This window comes from Dromiciops gliroides, chromosome 2 (assembly GCF_019393635.1).
Source record: "Dromiciops gliroides isolate mDroGli1 chromosome 2, mDroGli1.pri, whole genome shotgun sequence".
Classification (NCBI taxonomy): Eukaryota; Metazoa; Chordata; class Mammalia; order Microbiotheria; family Microbiotheriidae; genus Dromiciops; species Dromiciops gliroides.
Genome location: NC_057862.1, coordinates 350,878,559 through 350,899,189, shown reverse-complemented (window position 1 = coordinate 350,899,189; position 20,631 = coordinate 350,878,559). Strand labels below are relative to the sequence as shown.

Genomic DNA, 20,631 nt, shown 5'->3' with positions numbered 1-20,631 from the left:
CATCTTAGATTGTCAAAGGATTGGGCAGCTAGGTGACACAGTGGATAAAGTACTGGCCCTGGATTCAGGAGGACCTGAGTTCAAATCTGGCCTCAGACATTTGACACTTATTAGCTGTGTGACCTGGGCGAGTCACTTAACCCTCATTGTCCCACCAAAAAAAATTGTCAACGGATTAGCAATTTAAAGACAGAAAGGACCACAGAGGTCATCAAGGAACCTTCTCATTTTACAGATGAAGAAACTGAGGCTCAGGGACTTGTCTAAGACCAAATGTGTAGTAAGCGGCAGAGGTAAAACTTGAACTTAGGTCTTCTGACTCCAGAACCTATGTGTGCGCATTTGTTTGATTTTGTATACATACATGTATGTTTGTATGTATAGGTGTACTTGTGATTGCATGTATGTTTGTATTCCTGTGTCCAGATATGTGTACATGAATGTCTGTATACATTTGCTACAGTTACGTGTGTATGTGTGAGTCCCAACTTCCCCACTTCCTCATGGAATAATTTCCTTTGTGAGCTCAAGGGGGAAGAATCCTGAAGACAAAGGAACAATTCTGGGAGAGCTCAGTCCCTCAGCCTTGAGCAGCTTCTACCAAAGCTAGTTGCCCATGCCTCTGATGATGAGCAGGGAACTACAGCCTGGAAAATAGCTTGATGGGGAGGAAGTTGCTAAGTTTCCTGGTGATGAAACCTCAACCAGGGAAGCTATACTAAAATGGGGCCATGGAAAGAACCTCTGAATAGGGATTTGAGAGACCTGGGTTTGGGTCCCGGTTCTGGCACCAGCTTGTGGGACCTAGGGAATGACATTCATCTTCCCCTGCAAAATAGGGAGTTGGGATAGATGATTTCCCAGAGTCTTTCCAGCTGTGTCTTCCCAAGTCTCTTCAGCAGCTGATCTTCAGGGAATTTTTTTTGACTAAAGAATGTGTACTTTGGGCTTGGTTCTAATCTGCCCTCTCTCTGTGATCCCCTTAAACTTTCATGAGTGGGAGATGCTAAGTGGCAGTCTGCCTTGCCTGCCAAATAAAGTTAGGTTCTTCCTGACATTCAAGACCCTCCATAGTCTGACTCCTACTTATCTTTTGGGGACCCTGTGTCCCTTACTTAGTGCCTAAGGGTGTCCTATGTAGTAGCTACACTAGACACCTTAGCTGCCATTCCCTTAAAAAGTTTTGTGACTTGACTCCCACTATTCTTCTACCTGGAATGCTCTGCTTTCCAGCAGGGCCTATCTAAAGCCTTCTGAGCCCCAGAGCCCAGCTCCAGGGTCACTTCCTCTATAAAGCTTCCCCTGATCCCTTCCAGCTGGCAGGAATCTCCTCATCCTTTAACCCTTCCCCCTGAGCTTTTTTTGATGACATTCTTATTGTAGATAATATGATATTCTACCTTTTGTTGTAGCAGTTGGTGTATTTGTCTGATGTCCTAAATAAGACTCTGTGTCTAACTTGAGGGCAAAGGCTATGTTTAACCTAACATAGGGGCTTGTCTTGCAATAGAAATTATATTGTTCTTCAGTCATTTCAGTCATGTTTGACAATTTGTGACCCCATTTGAAGTTTCCTTGGCAGAAACACTGGATTGGTTTACCATTTCCTTCTCCATTTTTATGGAAGGGGAAACTGAAGCAAATAGGGTTAAAGTATCTTGCCTAGGAGTACACAGCAAGTTAGTGTCTGAGGCTGAATTTGAACTCAGATCTTCCAGACTCCAGGCCAGTACTCCATCCACTGCCCCACCTATCACCCCCAATAAATAACAATAAATGCGAGTTGACTACTTGACTGACTTGCTTTCTCTGGGCCTTGGTGGGACCAATTGACCCCAAGATCCTTTCTAGCTTTGACAATATGAATTCCTTATGCTGTAAAGTCCTTCTCATGTGCTCCTCTAAGAAAATTGTCACCTGGATTTCTCTAGCTTTTAGCACAGTGCCTGCCACATAGTAGGCACTTAATAAGTGTTTGTCAGGTTCACTCTAGGCTTCTCCACATGCTCCTTTCATGTCATCAGTGAGACAGTCAACTGCCCTAGTTCATTTTTCTGTTTACAGATTTTTTTTTTTGGAGAGTGGGGGACGCATACTCTGTTCTTGCACATACAAGAATGGTGAACATACTGTGTCTGTGGCACTGTGCTCAGCCTTGAGGGAGAGAAGAGTTTAGATGAGACATTGTGCCTGCTCTCATGAAGCTTACAGTCTATTATGGAGAAAAGAGACAGAGACAACTGTAATGTACAGTATCATGTACAGTCTTTGTCTAGATGATACAAGAGCCCAAGTTTTTGTTACTTTGTCTTCAGTGCTTTCAAATATCTGTGATTCTGTTAGTGTGGCTGCTATCCAGTGCCCACTCATGGACTTCACAACTCTTCCATGCCATTTGAAAGTTGCTGTCGCTTTAAAAAAAATACAACTAAATTCGTCCCCAGCTGACCAACCTGAGAGTGATCAACTTCTCTGCACTTGGCTGTGCTGGTCCTCAGCTGTCCCAGGGCCCATATTCAAAGCCTTCCAGTTTGGTAGGATGTGCAAGAAAACCTTGTGACTCACTGACAGAATGGTCCAGAACCTTAGGTGACCTGCCCACTACTGTGAAGCATTAGTGAACTTCTACAGCAGGTGGCTAGAACTCATATATGTTAACCCTTTTCTAGGATTCCCCTTAGTGCAAGGGTCTTTCCCTTGTTAATTATCTCCAGCTTGTCCTGCATATGAGTTGCCATCATTGTTTGCATGTGAGCTCCTTAAAAGATCAAGAACTGTCTTTTGTCTCTTTGTATCCTCTGTGCTTAGCACAATGCCCGGTACAGAGTAGGTGCTTAATAAACAAATGTTGGCTGATCATCAATCTAGAATTGGAAAGGACTTCCAAAGTCTCCTTTTACAGATAAAGAAACAAGAGCTGAAGAGTCTTGCCCAAGGTCACATAGGGTAATAAGTGGGATTTGAACCCTGACCATCCTCTGACTCCAGAGTCAGCACTCTACCTTGTATAAGTAGAGAGAGCTATGAGCAGAGGTAAGGATTGAGGTTTTTAGCTGAATTCTACTGTTTTTTGTTTATTTATTTATTTGTGCGTGTGCATGTGCGTGTGTGTGTGCATGTGTGTGTGTGTGTGTGTGTGTGTGTGTGTGTGTGTGTGTGTGTGTGTTTTACATCCAACTCCACTTGTTCCAAGCTGTGGTCTTTCTTATGGCTTTGTAAGGTCAGGAAGTGTTTGTTTGAATGATAAACAATGCTGATCCAGCTGGCTGCTGTGGCCCCTGCTTCCAATCTGCCGTCTGGCCTTCACCAAGGATCGGAGGGAAATGCTTGTCAATTCAAAGGAAGGAAGGGAGATGTCCTTATAGCCCCAGCTGGGTACATTTGCAGTGAGTTGGATGAGATCTGGCTGTGGGAAAGGGAAGATATTTCTCAACACTTGGAGAAGCAAGGGAGGGTCATGATATTGCTTCTGTGATAGGTTCAGGTGTCTGCTAGGCAGATGATGCTTCTGTGAACAGAACATCGGGTGGAGAGAACATATTAGCAGGTAGAATGTGGTCCTGGGGGTGGAAGCCTGATGAGTTTTGTTGACCTCTGTTGATACGGAAGGAATCTGGGAGAAGATACACAGCTGGTCAAGTGAGACAGGATGGTGTCCACTGATAAGAAGTGGCCTCGGATTAGTCTGACTCATGCCTGAGATTATACTTGAGGATCCGTTGAATCTAATAGGAGAGAGACTGGACTCTGACAGTACACACAACCATCAAATATGAAATAGAAGGAAGTACTGGATATCAGCGTAGACTCTGCTAATGCTACGTAGATGTCCCCCATGCCTGGAATGCTTTTTCTCCTGTTTCAACTACCGACCTCTCTGTTTTCCCTTAAGTCCCAACTAAAATTCCACTTTCTGTAGGAAACTTTCCCCAACCCCTCTCAAATCTAGAGCCTTCCCTCTGTTAATTATTTCCTATTTAGCTTGTATTTAGCTTGCTTTGTATGTATTTGTTTGCATGCATGTTGTCTCCCCCATTATATCATAAGCTCCTTGAGGGCAGGGACACTTTTGTCTCTTTTTGTATTGCAAGTGCTTAGCACAGTGCCTGGCACGTGGTATTTATTGATTGATTGCCATAGAGGTACAAAGTCAAAGAACATATGAGACTAAAGAAAGCCAAATGAGTAGCATTTGCCACAGTGTGGTGAGAAACCCATTAATTCATCACAATGTGTCATCCACTATATTTAGGATTATAGAATTTTAGAACTGGAATGAGTACGAGAGATTGCCTAGTCCAGTTCTTCCATTTTGCAGATGATAAAGCTGAGGTTGAAAAAAAAGTAAAATGACCTTCTCAAGGTCAAAAAGGTAATAAGTGGCAAAACCAAGTGTTCTGAGTCTAATTCCTTCCATACATGTGCTTCCCCACCATGTTATTTTACATGGATACAACTGGTTATTGCTTTCAAACCCAAAGCTTCTGAGGCCTTGATGGCAGATACATTTAAGGCTTTGTTTCTTGATGTTAGGCCGATTTCCCAGGCTAAAGGAAGTTTTGGGAGTTAACATGGGGGTGGCTAGGGAAGTGCTTTGGAAGAGCTGAGTAGTACTATGAACCAGAATCTTTGTGAATCATCTCTTTAGATTTGGAGGAGACCTTGGATGGAGTTATACAATTTGATGCATGGTATACTTTTGGGAGTGGGTGGGGTAGGAGGCAGCTAGGTGGTGCAGTAGATAGAGCACTGGGCTTGAAATCAGGAAGACTCATCATCATGAATTCAAATCCAGCCTTAGACTGGCCATGTGACCCTGGGCAAGTCACTTTACCCTGCTTGCCTCAGTTTCCTCATCTGTAAAATGAACTGGAGAAGGAAATGGCAAACCACTCCAGTATCTTTTACAAGAAAACCCCAAAATGGGATCATGGAGAGTAGGACATAACTAAACAACAACAACATTATGTTTTGTTGGCAGTGTTAAATATAAGAGGGAAAAAAACAACTTCCTGTTGCCAAATGAGACTGGCTACATCATTAGGAAGTGAGTTTCCTATCGAGAGACTTGGAGGACTACTTGTCAGGTGTGTTGTAAAGGAGATTTCTCCTCAGATACTGGTTGGAATAGATGATCTCCTCAGGTTCTTTTTTAGCTTTGAGAATCTGCTCTAGAGTGGAGGATATAAGTTCATCCCCTCACCTCTGATGCTTACCTTGGGCAATTAATTTAACCTCTAGGCCTGTTTCCTCTTGTAAAAGAGAGAGTTGAGTAGATAACCTCTGAGGTCTCTTCTAGCTTTAGATATCGCATCTTATGGAGCTAAATGGGCCATGCACCTCCATAATGAAGTACTCTGTACCTCACTTGACCAAATGGGAGAAGGGCAAAAAGAGCAGAGAACCTAATAGCCTTTGAGCACATTGAGGGCTATGTATAGTCTTTGTGGGAAGAGCACTGAAAGAACTTGCATTCAAATCTTGGATCAGACTTTTACCAGCTTTGTCTTTGAGCAAATTACTTCATTTTTATGAACCTCGTATTTCCCATCTCCACAATGGAAGGAATACTTGCAACCTGACCTATGTCACCAGGTCATTCTGAACAAAACACTTCATAAACTAGGCATGCCTTATAGGTATGAGCTAATATTATTGTCATTATTATTATATAATGGCAACGAATATTTGGCCTTGGATGGAAGAGGCCCATAGATACCAAACAACGAGACGGGGGCCCCATGAGTACTAGAGGTCAGAGGAAGAATAAATTCTCCTGCTTCCCAATTTTCTGCCTTGACCCAGGTCTACTGAGAAGAATGCTCTGCGCTAAATAAGGCAGCCCTCTGCCTGGTCATGAATTTCAGGATGGCCCTGAGGAACTGCCTCTGTGTTCCCTGGGGTTTCCTTGTTCTTGAGCCAGGGAGGAAGCCGACTGCTTGGAAACAGCTGCATTTCCTTGTGAGATTATATGTGTGAAATCCACAGTCTTCACGCAGTCATTCAATAGGCATGTACTGACAATCTGCTATACATCAAAGGTGAACTTTGACACATAGTAGCAGTGTGACCTTGGTCAAATCACTTCCCTCTCTGTCTCTGTAAACAGGGATTAGACCTGGACTTGTGATTTCATTGATATAAGGAATTCCCAAGTAATGAAACTTCCTCTATCAAGGCAGGCTATCACCTCAGTCACTTATAATTTTAGAGAGTTGTCTGGGGCACTGGAAGTAGACAAGTAAGTGACTTTCTTAGGGTTACAGAACTGAATATGTCAGAGGGAGGATTTGAACCCAAGTCTTCCTGATTTCAAGACTCATTCTTTTTCTGATATACGAGCTGCCTCTTGGGATTGTTTTTTGGGGAAAAAGATATGTGTTAAAAACAGCTTCTTACATCAGCTGTCCCTCTGTGACCTTGGAGAGTTAATAAACCTCTCTCTAATGAAGCAGCTGTGAGCCACTATGTGGCATCACTAATGTGGAGATGTAGGCCTTGTTTGAGGGAAGTGATGGCAATGAGCTCAAGTTCCTGTGGTGTTTTAAAGTTTCCAAAGCACTTTCCTCACAACAGCCCTAGGAAGCAGGAAAGACAAGTGTTATTATGCCCACTTTGTAGAACAGGAAGGGAGGGTCAGATAGGTTAATAAGTGCCATGAGCCAGGTCACACAGGTAGTAAGGGGCTCAGGTCTCCTGATTCCAAATCCAGTGCCCCTGCACTTTTGGCATGGGTGCTCAGATCTCCCCCTAAGCTATAGAGCTTGGAGCCAGGGTCATTGAGCCATGCCTGCCCATTATCTCTTGTGTGCCTGGGGCTGTAGCAAAGGTGAAATTACAGGGGCTCTTAAAAATTAAGTTTTTATTAATATTTTCCGGTTTTTACATCATTATAGTTAGCCCAAGTTATCCCTCTCCCTAGAGCAGCTAGGTGGTACAGCAGACAGATGCCAGGCCTGGAGACAGGAAAACCTGAGTTCAAATCCAGCCTCAGACACTAGCTGTGTGACCCTGTACAAGTCACTTAACCCTGTTTCCCTCAGTTTCCTCATCTGTAAAATGAGGTGGAGAAGGAAATGGTGAACCACTCCAGTATCTTTGCCAAGAAAACCCCAAATGGGGTCACAGAGAGTCAGGCACGACTGAAAACAATGGAGCACCATAGGCAGACATTCAATATCCACCTCCATGTCTTGATGCAAGCTGTTCCCCAAGTCTATGACGTTCTTCCTTGTTGCTTCTGTCTTCTGTAATGCCTAAAGTCCTTCAGGGCTCAGCTCAAGTGATGCTTCCTTCAAAAGTCCTTTTCTGATAGCCCAGTTGTTAGTCTGTCCTCACCCCATCACTATGTATTGATTTTATATCTATCTTGTATTTACTTACTTGTAAATATGTTTTATCTCAGTAGAGCAGTGGTGTCAAACTCCAATAGAAACCGGAGCCACTAAACCATAAATGAGCATCCCTGAGGCTGCACACTGACTTAGACAAGTACATATTAATCTATGTCCTATTGTCTTTTTTACTTATTTTGCTTAATCTTCCTCAATTAAATTAATTTAATTTTATTTTTTTAGTGAGACAATTAGGGTTAAGTGACTTGCCCAAGGTCACACAAGCTAGTAAGTGTTAAGTGTCTGAGGCCGGATTTGAACTTAGGTACTCCTGACTCCAGGGCCGGTGCTCTATCCACTGCATCACCTAGCTACTCCCCCTCAATTACATTTTAAGTTGATTTTGTATTCAAGAGTGTTGCTAGAGTTAGCTAAGTGGCACAGTGTATGGATTACCAGCCCTGGAGTCAGGAAGACTTGAGTTCAAATCCAGCCTCAGACACTGAATAGCTGTGTGACCTTGGGAATGTCACTTAACCCTGTTGGCTTCAGTTTTCTCATCTATAAAATGAACTGGAGAAGGAATGACAAATCCCTCCAGTCTTTCTGCCAAAGAAACACCACAGGGGTCACAAAGGGTCAGACACAACCGAAAAATGACTAAACAACAACAAAAATCCCTCTTTCTTTCCCTCCCAGAGAGCTAGATAGGGAAAAAAGTCAGCACAACTTATGAATACGTAAAAATGTGCAACATGTAGGTGTCTACCCTTCTCTTAACTCTTCATTTAAGTCCTACTTAGTCTTCATAATTTTGTTATAATTACTTTTGATTTTTTTGGAGTGTAGTTATTCTTTCCATTTACATTATTGTAGGAACGATGTTTTGTTTTCTTGGCCCTGCTTTCCAGGGGATCTTAAATATAGACTCATAGGCTACATGGTACTGGGGAAAGAGCCTTGAGTTGGATGGATGTCAGAGGACACAGGTTCAAATCGAGGCTAACGATTAATTCGGTGACCTAGGCCAAATAACTTCTCATCTCTGGATCTCTTCTGTAAAATGGAAGGCATTAGAGTAGATGGCCTGAAATACTTTTTTCAGCCCTAAACCCTAGGATACTGTAAAGTGATGTCCTATCTCTGAACCTGTTTCATGCTCTGTAAAATGGGCAGGGTTTAAACTAGAAAACTCTAGCTTTAGGAATCATGTAGGCCAAACTTCTTATTCTATGGATGCTGCAACTGAGGGCCAGAGAGGGAGGTGACTTAGTAAAGACCACACAGCTCACTAGTCCTCAAGTGAGAATTCAAACCAAAATGTCCTGACATGGATTCCAGTCCACCCTTTAATGCCAATTCTTTCTTTCTGAGGTCATCTTCAATTCATCCTGTATATATCTTGTTTGTACGTAGTTTTTTGCAAGCTATCTCCCCCATTAGTTTGTGATCTTCTTCAGGGAAGGGATTATTTTTTCCTTTTTTTTCCTTCCTTCCTTCCTTCCTTCCTTCCTTCCTTCCTTCCTTCCTTCCTTCCTTCCTTCCTTCCTTCCTTCCTTCCTTCCTTCCTTCCTTCCTTCCTTCCTTCCTTCCTTCCTTCCTTCCTTTCTTTCTTTCATTTCTTTCCTTTCTCTGTCTGTCTTTCTTTTTGGTATGTCTAGTGCTTACCATAGTGCCTGGCACCTACTAAGTACTTAAATGCTCATTGATTTAACTTGACTACTTTGCAGCAGAAAGTTGTGAGTTTAATAAAGTTTTAATAAAGTTTCCATTCAGGCAAACTGGAGCTTGAATTATCATCCAAGCCAAGAAAATGTGGTAGGTACATCATGTCCCCTTAGGATGACTTCATAGGATTTGCAGCTGGAGGAGACTTAATGATTGTTTGATCTAACCTTGTCATTTTACAGAAAAGTTTCAGGGAGGTTAAGTGAATTGTCCAAGTTCACACAAATAATGAATAACAGCTAGGATTTGAAACCTCCAACCTCCAAATACAGACTCATTCCAGGATTTCATGCTAACTTCCATCTTTTAAAAGGTGTTATCCCTGATAGAGGTAAAACAGTTAGTGAAAGAAGTTCTTTACTCAGGTTGCAAAAGGTTAATATTTAATTTGGCTCCAGCCAAGAAGGGGGAAACAGAAGTTTCAAGAGATTGAAGAATATGAATCAATACGGCAGGAAGAGCTACTTCCTGCAGACATCCTGGACCCAGAGCAGGGCTGGCCTTAAAGGTCTGCTTAGGATAAGGAAAATGCCCAGCCTCCATGGGGTTTTCTTTTGTTTTGTTTTGTTTTTTGTGGGTTTTTTTTTTTTTGGAGCAGAACTGTGCTTTCATGAGTGTAGGGAAATCCTTCTATCCATGCAGAACAACACCTGCTCTGTAATTTACAGCCCTAGAGGGTCTCGCGGGAGTACTGAGAGCTTAAGAAATTTGCTCCAAGTCACATAGCTACTTTGTGTTAGGGATAGGACTTGAACCCAGGTGTCCCAGACTCTGAGACCAGTTCTCTATCCATAACTCTATGTGGCCTTATGTAGCCCACCCTATACTGTAAAAAAGGCAAGGATAAATGGTGCCAGGGTCTGGTACCTCTTGGCTCAAGAAGATAAATTCACTCAAACCTATGTCTTTCTTATGTCTCCAGTCCCTGGCCTCTGATTCTTTGCAGTGCCTCACCAGGCAAATGAATCCATTGGATTAGATGATCTCTTATGTCCCTTTAAGCTTTGAGCTCTTTGAATCTGATGAATATTATAAAGAATCTCAAGGATTTTGGTTGCTAGGGTCCTTCTTCAATGCCTCATTGATGTGGAAGGGGACACAGATTATCAGAGCACTGGTTCTGAAGTCAGAGGACTTGGATTCTAAGTCTACCTCTGAGGCTTATCTGTGTAACCATGGGAAATCATTTAACCTCTCCAGGCCTCAGTTTCCTCCCTGTAAAATGAGGGTCTCGACCTTAGAGAATCTCTTGAGGTTCCTTCTATCTCAAGATGTATGATCCTAAGCTGGTGGCACATAAGCATTAACAAGGACAACCAAGATAGAAAGGCTTTTAGGGTTGAGTCAAGGAAGGAATCTGTGTCTACTATCTGGGTTTGGGGGTTTAGCCTTCTTCTTAGGGTTGTCTTGGTGTTTTAGACAGTGGAGACAGATGTAATTGCTTTATCTCTTACATGTAATTCTTATTTTGGAGAGGTTTAAGAGGTCCAGAGAAAGTGACTAGTCCGCTGTAACGATTGGAATAACGCCACCTGCTGGATACTTACTGTAGAAGAGTTCTGCCCATGAAGTGAAGGTCTTTGAGGGCAAGACCAGCCATCAGGAAGTAACGCGGACGAGTGGGAGGAGGAAGGAAGAGACTGGCGCTCGGGCTCAGGCTCTTTCCTCTGGACTCTGGCGGAGAAGGGAGCTAGAAATGCGCTCTCCCTTTAATAGATAGGAATCTAGGCCTTTCTCTCTCTCTTTACCAAATTCTTATTCTCCTTAATAAATGCTTAAAAGTCTAACTCTTGCTAAAGCTTATAATTTATTGGCGACCACTCATTAAATATTTTAGACAGTTTAGCTAGAATTTTAGCCCTTAACACCGCCATCTTGTTGATTACATGACCAAAGTCCAACAATTATACCAACTACCTCAGGGGGATGTTGTAAGAAATCTTTAAATGTTTGGAGAGACATGATCTATTATTATTATGCTTTTGCAAAACAATAGAATTTCTCATTTTTCTTTGCCACTTTATAGTCCTACTGAGAAACAGGGGTTCTAAGTGCTAAACTGAAAACTGTTATTGTCAAGAAACATTCATTGAATGTCTACTGTGTACAACAGATTGGGAGTCTAGAGAGGTGTTCAATATACAGTACTTAAAAGCCCTTAAGGATCTTACAGACCTAGCAAAGGCTTTAATTCAATTCATCAAGCATCTGTTGATTGCCTACTATATGCTAGGCACTGTGCTAGGCTCAGGAGGTAATAAAGACAAAAATGAAACAATCCTTCCTTTCATGGCATTTAGCTTTTAAAGCCCTTCCTCACCTGACCTCACTCATCCCTGTTTGCCTCAGTTCCTCATCTGTAAAATGAGCTGAAGACGGAAATGGCAAATAATTCTAGTATCTTTGCCAAGAAAATCCCAAATGGGGTCATGAAGAGTAAGACACAACTCAACAACAAATCTCTGTAAGGAGAGGGAAAGTTTAATTTTTTCCAATGTAACCCTAGTGCCTAGCACAGGTCCAGGAACATAGTAGGTGCTTATTAAGTGCTTGTTGACTGATTGATTGGGTTCTTTAGTGCCAATAACCAGAAAAAGATAGGACAGAAGAAAGGGAAGAGGGAGAAGAGGAGAATAGAGGCCTAGAGATGCTAATTATTACTCTGAGAGATATCTAAAGATTTTAGGAGACTATATGTTCAATATAAGTCAATCATGACATGGTAGCTAAAAAAGCTAACATGATCTTAAGGAAAGGGACCTAGACCTGTGATTTCAATGATATTGGAAACTCCCAAATGAGCAAATTCCCTTTATTGTTTTTGTTTTTTGCTTTCTTTCCTAAATTTTATTTTTCCACAATTACATATAAAAATAATTTTAACATCCATTTTTATAACTTTGTGCTCCAAATTTTCTTCTTTCCTCCCTCTCCCCCTCACCTTAAGAAGGCAAGCTATTCAATATAAGTTATACATGTGTAGTCATGCAAAACATTTCCATAATAGTCAGGTTGTGAAAGAAAATAGACAAAAAACTTAAGAAAAATAAACTTTAAAAAATTATGCTTCAATCTGTATTCAGACACCATAAGTTCTTTTTCTGGAGATGGATAAATCACATTTTTCATCATAAGTCCTTCAGAGTTGTCTTGGAACATTGTATTGCTGAGAATAGAAAATCATTCACAACTGATCATCTTATAATATTGCTGTTACTTTTATATACAGTACATTTCACTTTGCAACAGCTCATGTAAGTCTGTCCAGGTTTTTCTGAGAGCACCCTGCTCATCATTTCTTATAGCACAATAGTGTTACATCATAATCACATCTCACAATTTGTTAAGCTATTCCCCAATTGATGGGCATCCCCTCAATTTCAAATTCTTTGCACCAAAAAAGAGCTGACATAAATATTTTTGTACATATAGGTCCTCTAACTTTTTGTTTTTATCTCTTTTTGCATATTGAACTAGTACTGGTATTACTAGGTCAAAGAGTATGCATGGTTTTATACCCCTTGGGCCATAGTTCCAAATTGCTCTACAGAATGTTTGAATCAGTTTACAATTCCACCAACAGTGCATTAATGTCTCAGGAAATACCCTTTACCAATGTCAACAACTCATAGTCTTATAGAGTCATCTAGAACACTGAATGGTTACGTGACTTTCCCTGGACCACACAGTCAGTATGTGTCAGAGACAGGACTTGATAGAGGCCAGGTCTTTCCATTATGCGGTCAAGTCCCTTGGATCTTAAAGTACATTAATACTGACTTAGTTTCCAAAACAAGCAAGGAGCTCATCTTTGCCTTCTTCCTACCCATTATATGAATTTCTGTAAGTCATATTTTAGCAAATTGGAGGCAGCTAGATGGTACAGTGGATGGTACACTAGGCCTGTAGTCAGGAAGACCTGAGTTCGAATCTGGCCCTCAGATGCTTACTAACTGTGTGTCCCTGGGCAAGTCACTTAACCCTGTTTGCTTTAGTTTACTGAAGAAGGATATAGCATACCACTCCTTTAATTTGCCAAATAACAACAACAAAAAAATGGGCACCCGGCATATAGTAAACACTTAGATGTTTACTGACTGACTGTTAATCAAGGTATATAGGGAATTAACACAAAAATTCTCCAATATTTAAGACTTCAAAGGAGTACATATTGTACTCAAAATAACAGTTACACACTATCACTATCCCTATGAAATATTGCTGCAAATCTCTACCAATAAGAGGAATGCAAAGTAAAACAATTGGGGTTTCACTTCATATCGAGCAAATTGGCAAAAATAACAAAAGATGGAAAAAGAGGTATCTTCTGAAAAAAGGCACATGAATATGCTCTTGGTTTAACTGAATTGGGCCAACCCTTCTGTGAATAAAACTAAAAAGGGGGAGTGCAGGGGGACTAAAATGTCCATGTCCCTTTGACCTAGAGACCCTCTTGTTAGGCAATGAGGTCAAATATGGAAAAAAAAAGATTCCATATTCACAAAATATTCATAGCAGCACTTTTTGTAGTAGCAAAAAGTCACAACTGGAAGCAGTAAATCATAATTTGGGAATTTCTACACAAATCATGGTATATAAACTATAGAATATTATTATGTCATAAGAAAAGATGAATATGAAGAACCTCCCTAGAGGTTTAGGGATGGAATCTGAATGATGACTTAACAAGGTAGAGAAGATTCCTTCTTTTATATATATATATATATATATATATATATATATATATATATATTTGGGGGGGGCAATTGGGGTTAAGTGACTTGCCCAGGGTCACACAGCTGGTAAGTGTCAAGTGTCTGAGGCCAGATTTGAACTCAGGTACTCCTGAATCCTGGGCTGGTGCTTTATCCACTGCGCCACCTAGCTGCCCCTGATATAATTTTCAACTCTAAGCTTCTATAATTATGCTTTTGCTACCTCCTAAGATAGGCCATCAGGCTTCTTTCCTGAGCAGCACTTGCCTGGCCTGTCTAGCCCTATCCCTGACTGGGATTCTTCACTGTCCATATCCCACATCAGGGCCACCTTCTCTGGATAGAAGGAGGGGGATCCCATAGCAGAAACAAAAACTTTGGTCCCCCAGCTTCCTCCTTGTCACCTGCCCAAGGTCATGCAGGACCCTGCCATCAGAAGCCATCACCATCAACTTGTATTTTCTGCCTTTTGTTTTGGTTTAAAGTGCTAGAGCAGCTCCTTCCTGAGCTTACTGGGCTGCTCAGTCTTCTGGACCATGAGCACCTGAGTGAAGCTGCCTTGGAGAAGAAAATGGCTGTCTCAACCATCCTGAAGAACCTACAGCCTCTTCCAGGTCAGTCCCTCCCTTTCTCTCTGCCTATGAAATCTCCTCAGCCAAACAGCTCCCACCTCCTCATAAGTAGTGCTGTCTTAGTGCTGACTCAGCAAATAATTACTGACTATCTTCAAGCACCTAAGGGGATAAGGGAAATCATCATGGAATTGGCCTTCAAGTTGGGCTTTTAAAGATGGGTAAAATGAAGAGGGGGGAGGGCCAGCTTCTGGTTATAGAGATTAAAATGAGCCAGAAGTGGATAGAGCACCGGCCCTGGATTCAGGAGGACCCGAGTTCAAATCCGGCCTCAGACACTTTACACACTTACTAGCTGTGTGACCCTGGGAAAGTCCCTTAAACCCAATTCCCTAACACACACACACACACACACACACACAATGAGCCAGAAGTGTTCAGAGGATAGTCCAGTCCCCCAAATCTGGAGCCTAGAATGAATGATATAGAGTAAGGGCCTAGAATGCTGGGCAAAAGAATTTGAATCTTACTGGATAGGCAGTAGAGATTCATTGAAGATTTTTGAGCATAGCATTAATGTGATCAGATCTAGGCCCATGAAGAAGTATTTCTCTGGCTAGGTTATAAAGGATGGATTTTAACAGATAAGACTAGAGATGGGAAGACCTATTAGGAAACTATTGTACTAATCCAGGTCGGGGATAATGAGGATGTGTCTGCTAGGATGACACTGGTGAAAATACAGAAGAGATGGATGGGAAGGATATGGAAGAGGCAGAATCTAGTATAATTTGGTAACTAAAATGGTTTGGATGATGAGTCAAGGTTAACATCAAGCTGCGAACATGGAGATAGGGAGAATGATGGTAACATACACATGATTCTCTCGGCCTCCAAGCTATGCCGAGGTATGTGCTGCGTGGCCTGGCCTGAGAATGGCCTTATTCTATGTCATCTCTTATTTTTATATTCTACACTACAGACTATCCAGCCTCTACACTGCAGAGGAATGACAGTCTAACCCTTTTGCCCCTTGCCTTCTCAGAGCTGTAAACCAAATAGATCATGAAGGATCTAATCATTTTACCCTTTTGTGAGCATTCTTTTTTTTTTTTTTTTAGTGAGGGAATTGGGGTTAAGTGACTTGCCCAGGGTCACACAGCTAGTAAGTGTTAAGTGTCTGAGGCCAGATTTGAACTCAGGTACTCCTGACTCCAGGGCCGGTGCTCTATCCACTGCGACACCTAGCTGCCCCGTGAGCCTTCTTTAATTTCAGAAGGCCTCTTGAGATCCTTCCGGATCCAAATGATGGATTCTAATTGGAAAAGCCCTTCCCCTTTCTAGGCCTCAGTTTTTTTTTCTATATAAGTGAAGGGTTTGACTTCAGTGGTCTCAAAGGTCTTTTCCATCTCTCTAAATTCTATGGTACTACTAATGAACCCAGTGAAGTAAGATGCGTACCTTTCACTGTTTTGCTGAGTAATGGCCTTCCTCTCTCAATCAAGGAAATGCTTTAAAGGACCAGCTAGTCCAGTTTCCCCCATACCTCAAAATACAGTATCCCAAGAATAGACAAAGACATGTCCATTCTTCACAGTCCATGCTTTCATAGAGGTAAAGGGGGTAAGACTGTGATATATCAAATATTAATAGTTCCCATTCATTCAGCACTTTCCAGTTGACAGGGCAATTTTTTCAGTTGCCCAATAGGATAGGTAGAACAAGTATCATTATTCCTATTTTACACATGAGTAAATTAAGGCCCAGAGGTAGAAAAACAACAACTGGCCACTATGAGCTTCAGTTAATGGAACTGGGTGTATTTAGCCAAGAGAAGAGAAGACTATAGGGTGACATGATACCTGGCTCCAAGTACCTGATCGTGGAACAGGGATTAGATTTATTCTGCATCAGAGAGGAGAAGCTGATGAAAAATGAGGCAGCACAGTTACTAGCTGTCTGAGCCTGAGCGAGTCACTTAACCTCTGAGCCTTAGTTTTCTTACCTGTAGAATAAGGATAGTAATAGCACCCATCTTACGGAGTCATGGTATGGATCAAATAAGATGCTTCATAAATGTTGAAGTGTTGGGTCAGTGTGAGCAATTATTGTCACTCCATCGCTGAAGGTTTTGAAGGAAATTCTGGATGACTATTTGGGAGGAAGAAGATTCCTGCTCGGGTTTGGGTCTGGGCTTAATGACCCTTGTGGCTCCTTCTCGATCCCACAGCGTCTCTGCTCTTGGCAAACAGAGGCAAGATTCTAGCCTCAGGTATCCTGACTCAAAGGCTGCCGTTTTTCCTAGGAGATCAAGTCACACCACCTCTGGTTAAAAGAATGTGTGTGTACTCATGCCTGTCCCGATATAACAGACTAAAATCACAGGCCCCTAGAATGTTAATATTGGAATAGGCTTGGAGAGCAGCTCAACCAGCCCTCCCATCTTACCTTGGGGAAACTAAGGTCTAGAAAGGAAAAGTTACTTACAGAAAATCAGAAGGTGAATTACTGAAAGTCAGGACTAGAACCTAGTTCTCTAGGGTTCCTTCCACAGCATTAGGCTATCTCCATTCCTCTCAGCCGGTTGTGTTCCATTTCTCTGCCTGATCCCTAGTGGATGTGGAGGGAAGGAAAGAGTCTGGAGGAGGACCTCTAACTCCCTTTTAGCCATAGGTGGTGGTGAGAGAAGCTCCTCCCCTCCTCTGTGACTATTTATCCTTCTTTGCAGGAAAGGAGATATCTTACATGTACATGAACACAGCAGACTTGCATTCTGGACCTAGCTTTGTGGAGTCGCTCTTTGAAGAATTTGGTACGTGTTTCAAATATGCAACTCTTGTCCTCCTTTGTGGTTCCCTTAAATGCCTGGGTGGCCCCTGCCTTAACTTACGTCTGAAAATATCTCACAGATAGAGCTGAGAAGGACCTTAAAGATAACCAATTCTAACTCTCTCATTTAACAGAGAAAGAAACTGAAGCCAGAGAGGTCCAAGTGATTAGTCCAAAGTCACATAGAAAGTCAGTGACAGCTAGCCTGAGAAGCCCAGTCTTCTGGCTTCAAGTTCAATGTGCCTTCCGTTACATAGCACTCCATGTGATTAGCACTTATCCATTTTGATGAGCCAGGGATGAATTCCAGTTTTACAGTCATATTTATTAGGACCCAAGGAAGCCCAGTTTTGAGTTTGAAAGGAGGACGGGTATGTGTTTGGTTCACCTCAGGCTAAATTGAGGGACAAATACTGGAGCAGCTCAAAGAGCCTTGACCTAGAGAGTCAGGAAAAGTCTTTGGGGTCAGAGGACTTGAGTTCATACACTGCCTCTGACCCTACCTTCATGACTTTGTGCCAATCACTCGTGCCCGTGACTTGTGCCAGTAACTACCTGGGCTTTGGTTCTTGGTCTAGAGCTATGAGACTATGATCCTCTAAGATCTTCCACTCTATGTGACCTTGGATAAAATCCCTTCCTCTCTGTGTGCCTAGTCTATAAAAGGAAGGGAATTGCAAGAGATGGTTTCCCAGATTCTGCTTATTTCTAAATTTCAACACGATCAATGTTTATCATGTTCCTGTTATATAAAAGGCCTTTGGTTAGGTGTTGGGAATATAGACATTTATTTTTAAAATAACATTTACATAGTGTTTCAAGGTTTATAAATAATTCTAACAATTTATAAATTTATAGTTTTATCATAATTTATAATTTATAAACAATTCTAACAATTCTGTGGGGTAGGTAAGATGTAGACCCTGCTTTCAAGGCATTAGCAATAAAATGGAGATTGACATTCAATTCCATGTAGAACAGAAAGGTACTGTTTCTTCTTTTCTTTTCTTTTTATTTTTAGTCTTTGTATTTCCAAGCCTTAGCCCTATGTGTCTGACACATGGTAAGCAATTAATAAATGCTAGTTGGTTTTTGATTGATTGATAGGACGTGTGCAGAAATCACTACAATACAATGAAAATGAGAAGTGAAAAGAAAACATTTAGGCAAAGTGTTAGGAGAACCCCGCAGAGGGAGAGATTATTTTATTGGGCAGGATGGAGAATCAGGGAAGACGACTTAGAAAAGAGAGCACCTGAGTTGGACCTTGAAGAAGGAGAAAGACTGATAGGCAGAGATGAGAGTTTGGAGAGCCCATTTCTAGGCTTTGGTAGGGGCAATGTGATCAGACATAAGAGAGAAGAGAGTGAAGGCCAAGAATGTGATGGAGAATAGACCATTCGACTATAAGATAGAACATATGAAGGGGAGACATAGCTTTGGTGTAATGTAATTTCTTTCATTCAACAAAGCTTTAATAAACTCTATATTTGGTACTAGACAAGATAAAAAATTTTAGATAAGGCACAGTTCCTGTCCTCATGATGTTTACAGTTTGGTGGGAGGATAAGATGTAAAGACAACTATAATTCACAACATTATATGTTAGAAGCGTCAGTGAAGCATATTAACTTTCTCCTTATAGAGAGCTGATTGACTATAAGTGCAGAATGAGTCATTTACATATACATATATGTGTGTATATGTATTTGGAAATGGCCAATGTTGGACTTTGTTTTGCTTTCTTATGCATATTTGTTATAAGAGTTTTTCCTTTTTTTTTAATTGAGGGAAGTCAGGTGGAGAAAAATGAATTTTTGTTAATTGAAGAAAAAAATTAACAAGGTACAAAACAAACTATGTGAGATCAGAGATGGAACGTCTTTACAAATCAGGGAAATCAGGGAAGCCTTTGTGAAACATGTGGTATTTTAGTTGAGATTTGAAAGATGGAATTCACACCAGACTCAATTGCTATCTAATGGTCTGAATCTTCCCTAGACTGTGCCCTGAGTGACCTTCAGAACATGCATGAGGATGATGGGGAGGCTGACAGAGACAACTTGGAGCCAGCAATGAACCAGTTCCTAAGAAAAGTGAGTTGGGGACTAGAGTCTTTCTGGTGCCTATCTCTCCCCTTGACCGTAAGGATGGACCCTAGTTCTGTCATTAGAAGTAGTGCTAACTAACCCTGGGCAAGTCACTTAACCCCCATTGCCCCGCAAAAAAAAAAAAAAAAAGAAGAAGAAGTAGTGCTGTCAAAGCTGAACTCACAGCATCTCAGAGCAAGAAGGGCTACCGAAGGGCACTTGATCCAACCCCTGCCTCCCTGAGCAAGAGTCCCCTCTCTAATGTCCCTGATAATGTAGCGGTCATCTTCAAGATCTCCAATGATGGGGAGCTCACTGTCTCTTCCAGTAGCCCTTCCCACTTTGGGGCAGCTCTATCAGGAAGTTACTTTTTACATTGAGCGGGAATCTTTCTTTGCAGCTTCCATCCATTGTTCCTAGTTCTGCCCTATGGGACCAAGTGGAATGAGGGTAATCCTTTTTTTAGTTGAAAGCCCTATAAACACTTTAATGCAATTATCATCTTTCCTTCCACCCCCTCTTATTTTTTCAGTTCCTCTCAACAGATTCTCACATGGCATAGTCTCCAGTCTCCTTCACCATCCTGGTCATCCTCTAGGATATGTGCTAGTTTGTCAGCTTCCTTTCTATTCAAAGCAGTGATACCTGGAATGGAGCACAATGCTCTTTATGGGGTCTGACTAGGGCAGAGGAGTACAGAATTACTAATTTTCTGATTCTGTGTTGCATGGTGGATTGAATACTAGGCCTGAAATCAGAAAGACTCATCTTACTGAGTTCCAATGTGGCCTCAGACACTTGGTAACTGTATGACCCTGGGCAAATAACTTAATACCGTTTGCCTCAGTTTGCTCATCTGTAAAATGATCTGGAGAAGGAAATGGCAAACCACTCCAGTGTCTTTGCCGAGGAAACCCCAAATGGAGTCGCAAAGAGTTGGATACTACTGACCCAACAAAACAACAAAAGATTCTGAATATAGTACTTATGTGAATGTAGCCTAAACTTAGTTTTTTTAGCTGTCATGTCCCGTTGCTGGCTCTTGTTGAGCTTGAAGTCCCTCAAGACCCTCAGAACATTTTTATAGGAACTATTGTCTCACCAAGACTTCCTTGTCCTATTCTTGTATTGTATACAAGTGGCAGCTCTGGAGTCCCCCCATGGAGACACTTTGATTCCATGACCTGAGCTCTCCTCCCATTTCATAGAGTTTAGTCTTTAGCCTGGAGAGTTAAAATTACCTTCTACTGACTTTGACTCTGAGACCACAAGATAGGGCTATTAATCCCCTCCCTGCTTCCTCATAGGGCAATTATGAAGACTCAGGATTTATGGCAAAGACTTTTGCAACTAATTGTAAAGG

General features: G+C 41.6%; 1 protein-coding gene across 1 annotated transcript in view; it reads left to right on the top strand.

The window, feature by feature from the left end:
• The window catches only part of AFAP1L1 (actin filament associated protein 1 like 1), an 83,673-nt gene that overhangs the window by 21,333 nt on the left and 41,709 nt on the right, over window positions 1–20,631 (top strand). Inside the window, exons 2-4 of the mRNA XM_043986659.1 lie at window positions 14,263–14,391; window positions 17,078–17,161; window positions 19,180–19,274. Of these exons, the coding sequence (XP_043842594.1) occupies window positions 14,263–14,391; window positions 17,078–17,161; window positions 19,180–19,274 (308 nt within the window). The remainder of the gene's footprint in view (window positions 1–14,262; window positions 14,392–17,077; window positions 17,162–19,179; window positions 19,275–20,631) is intronic.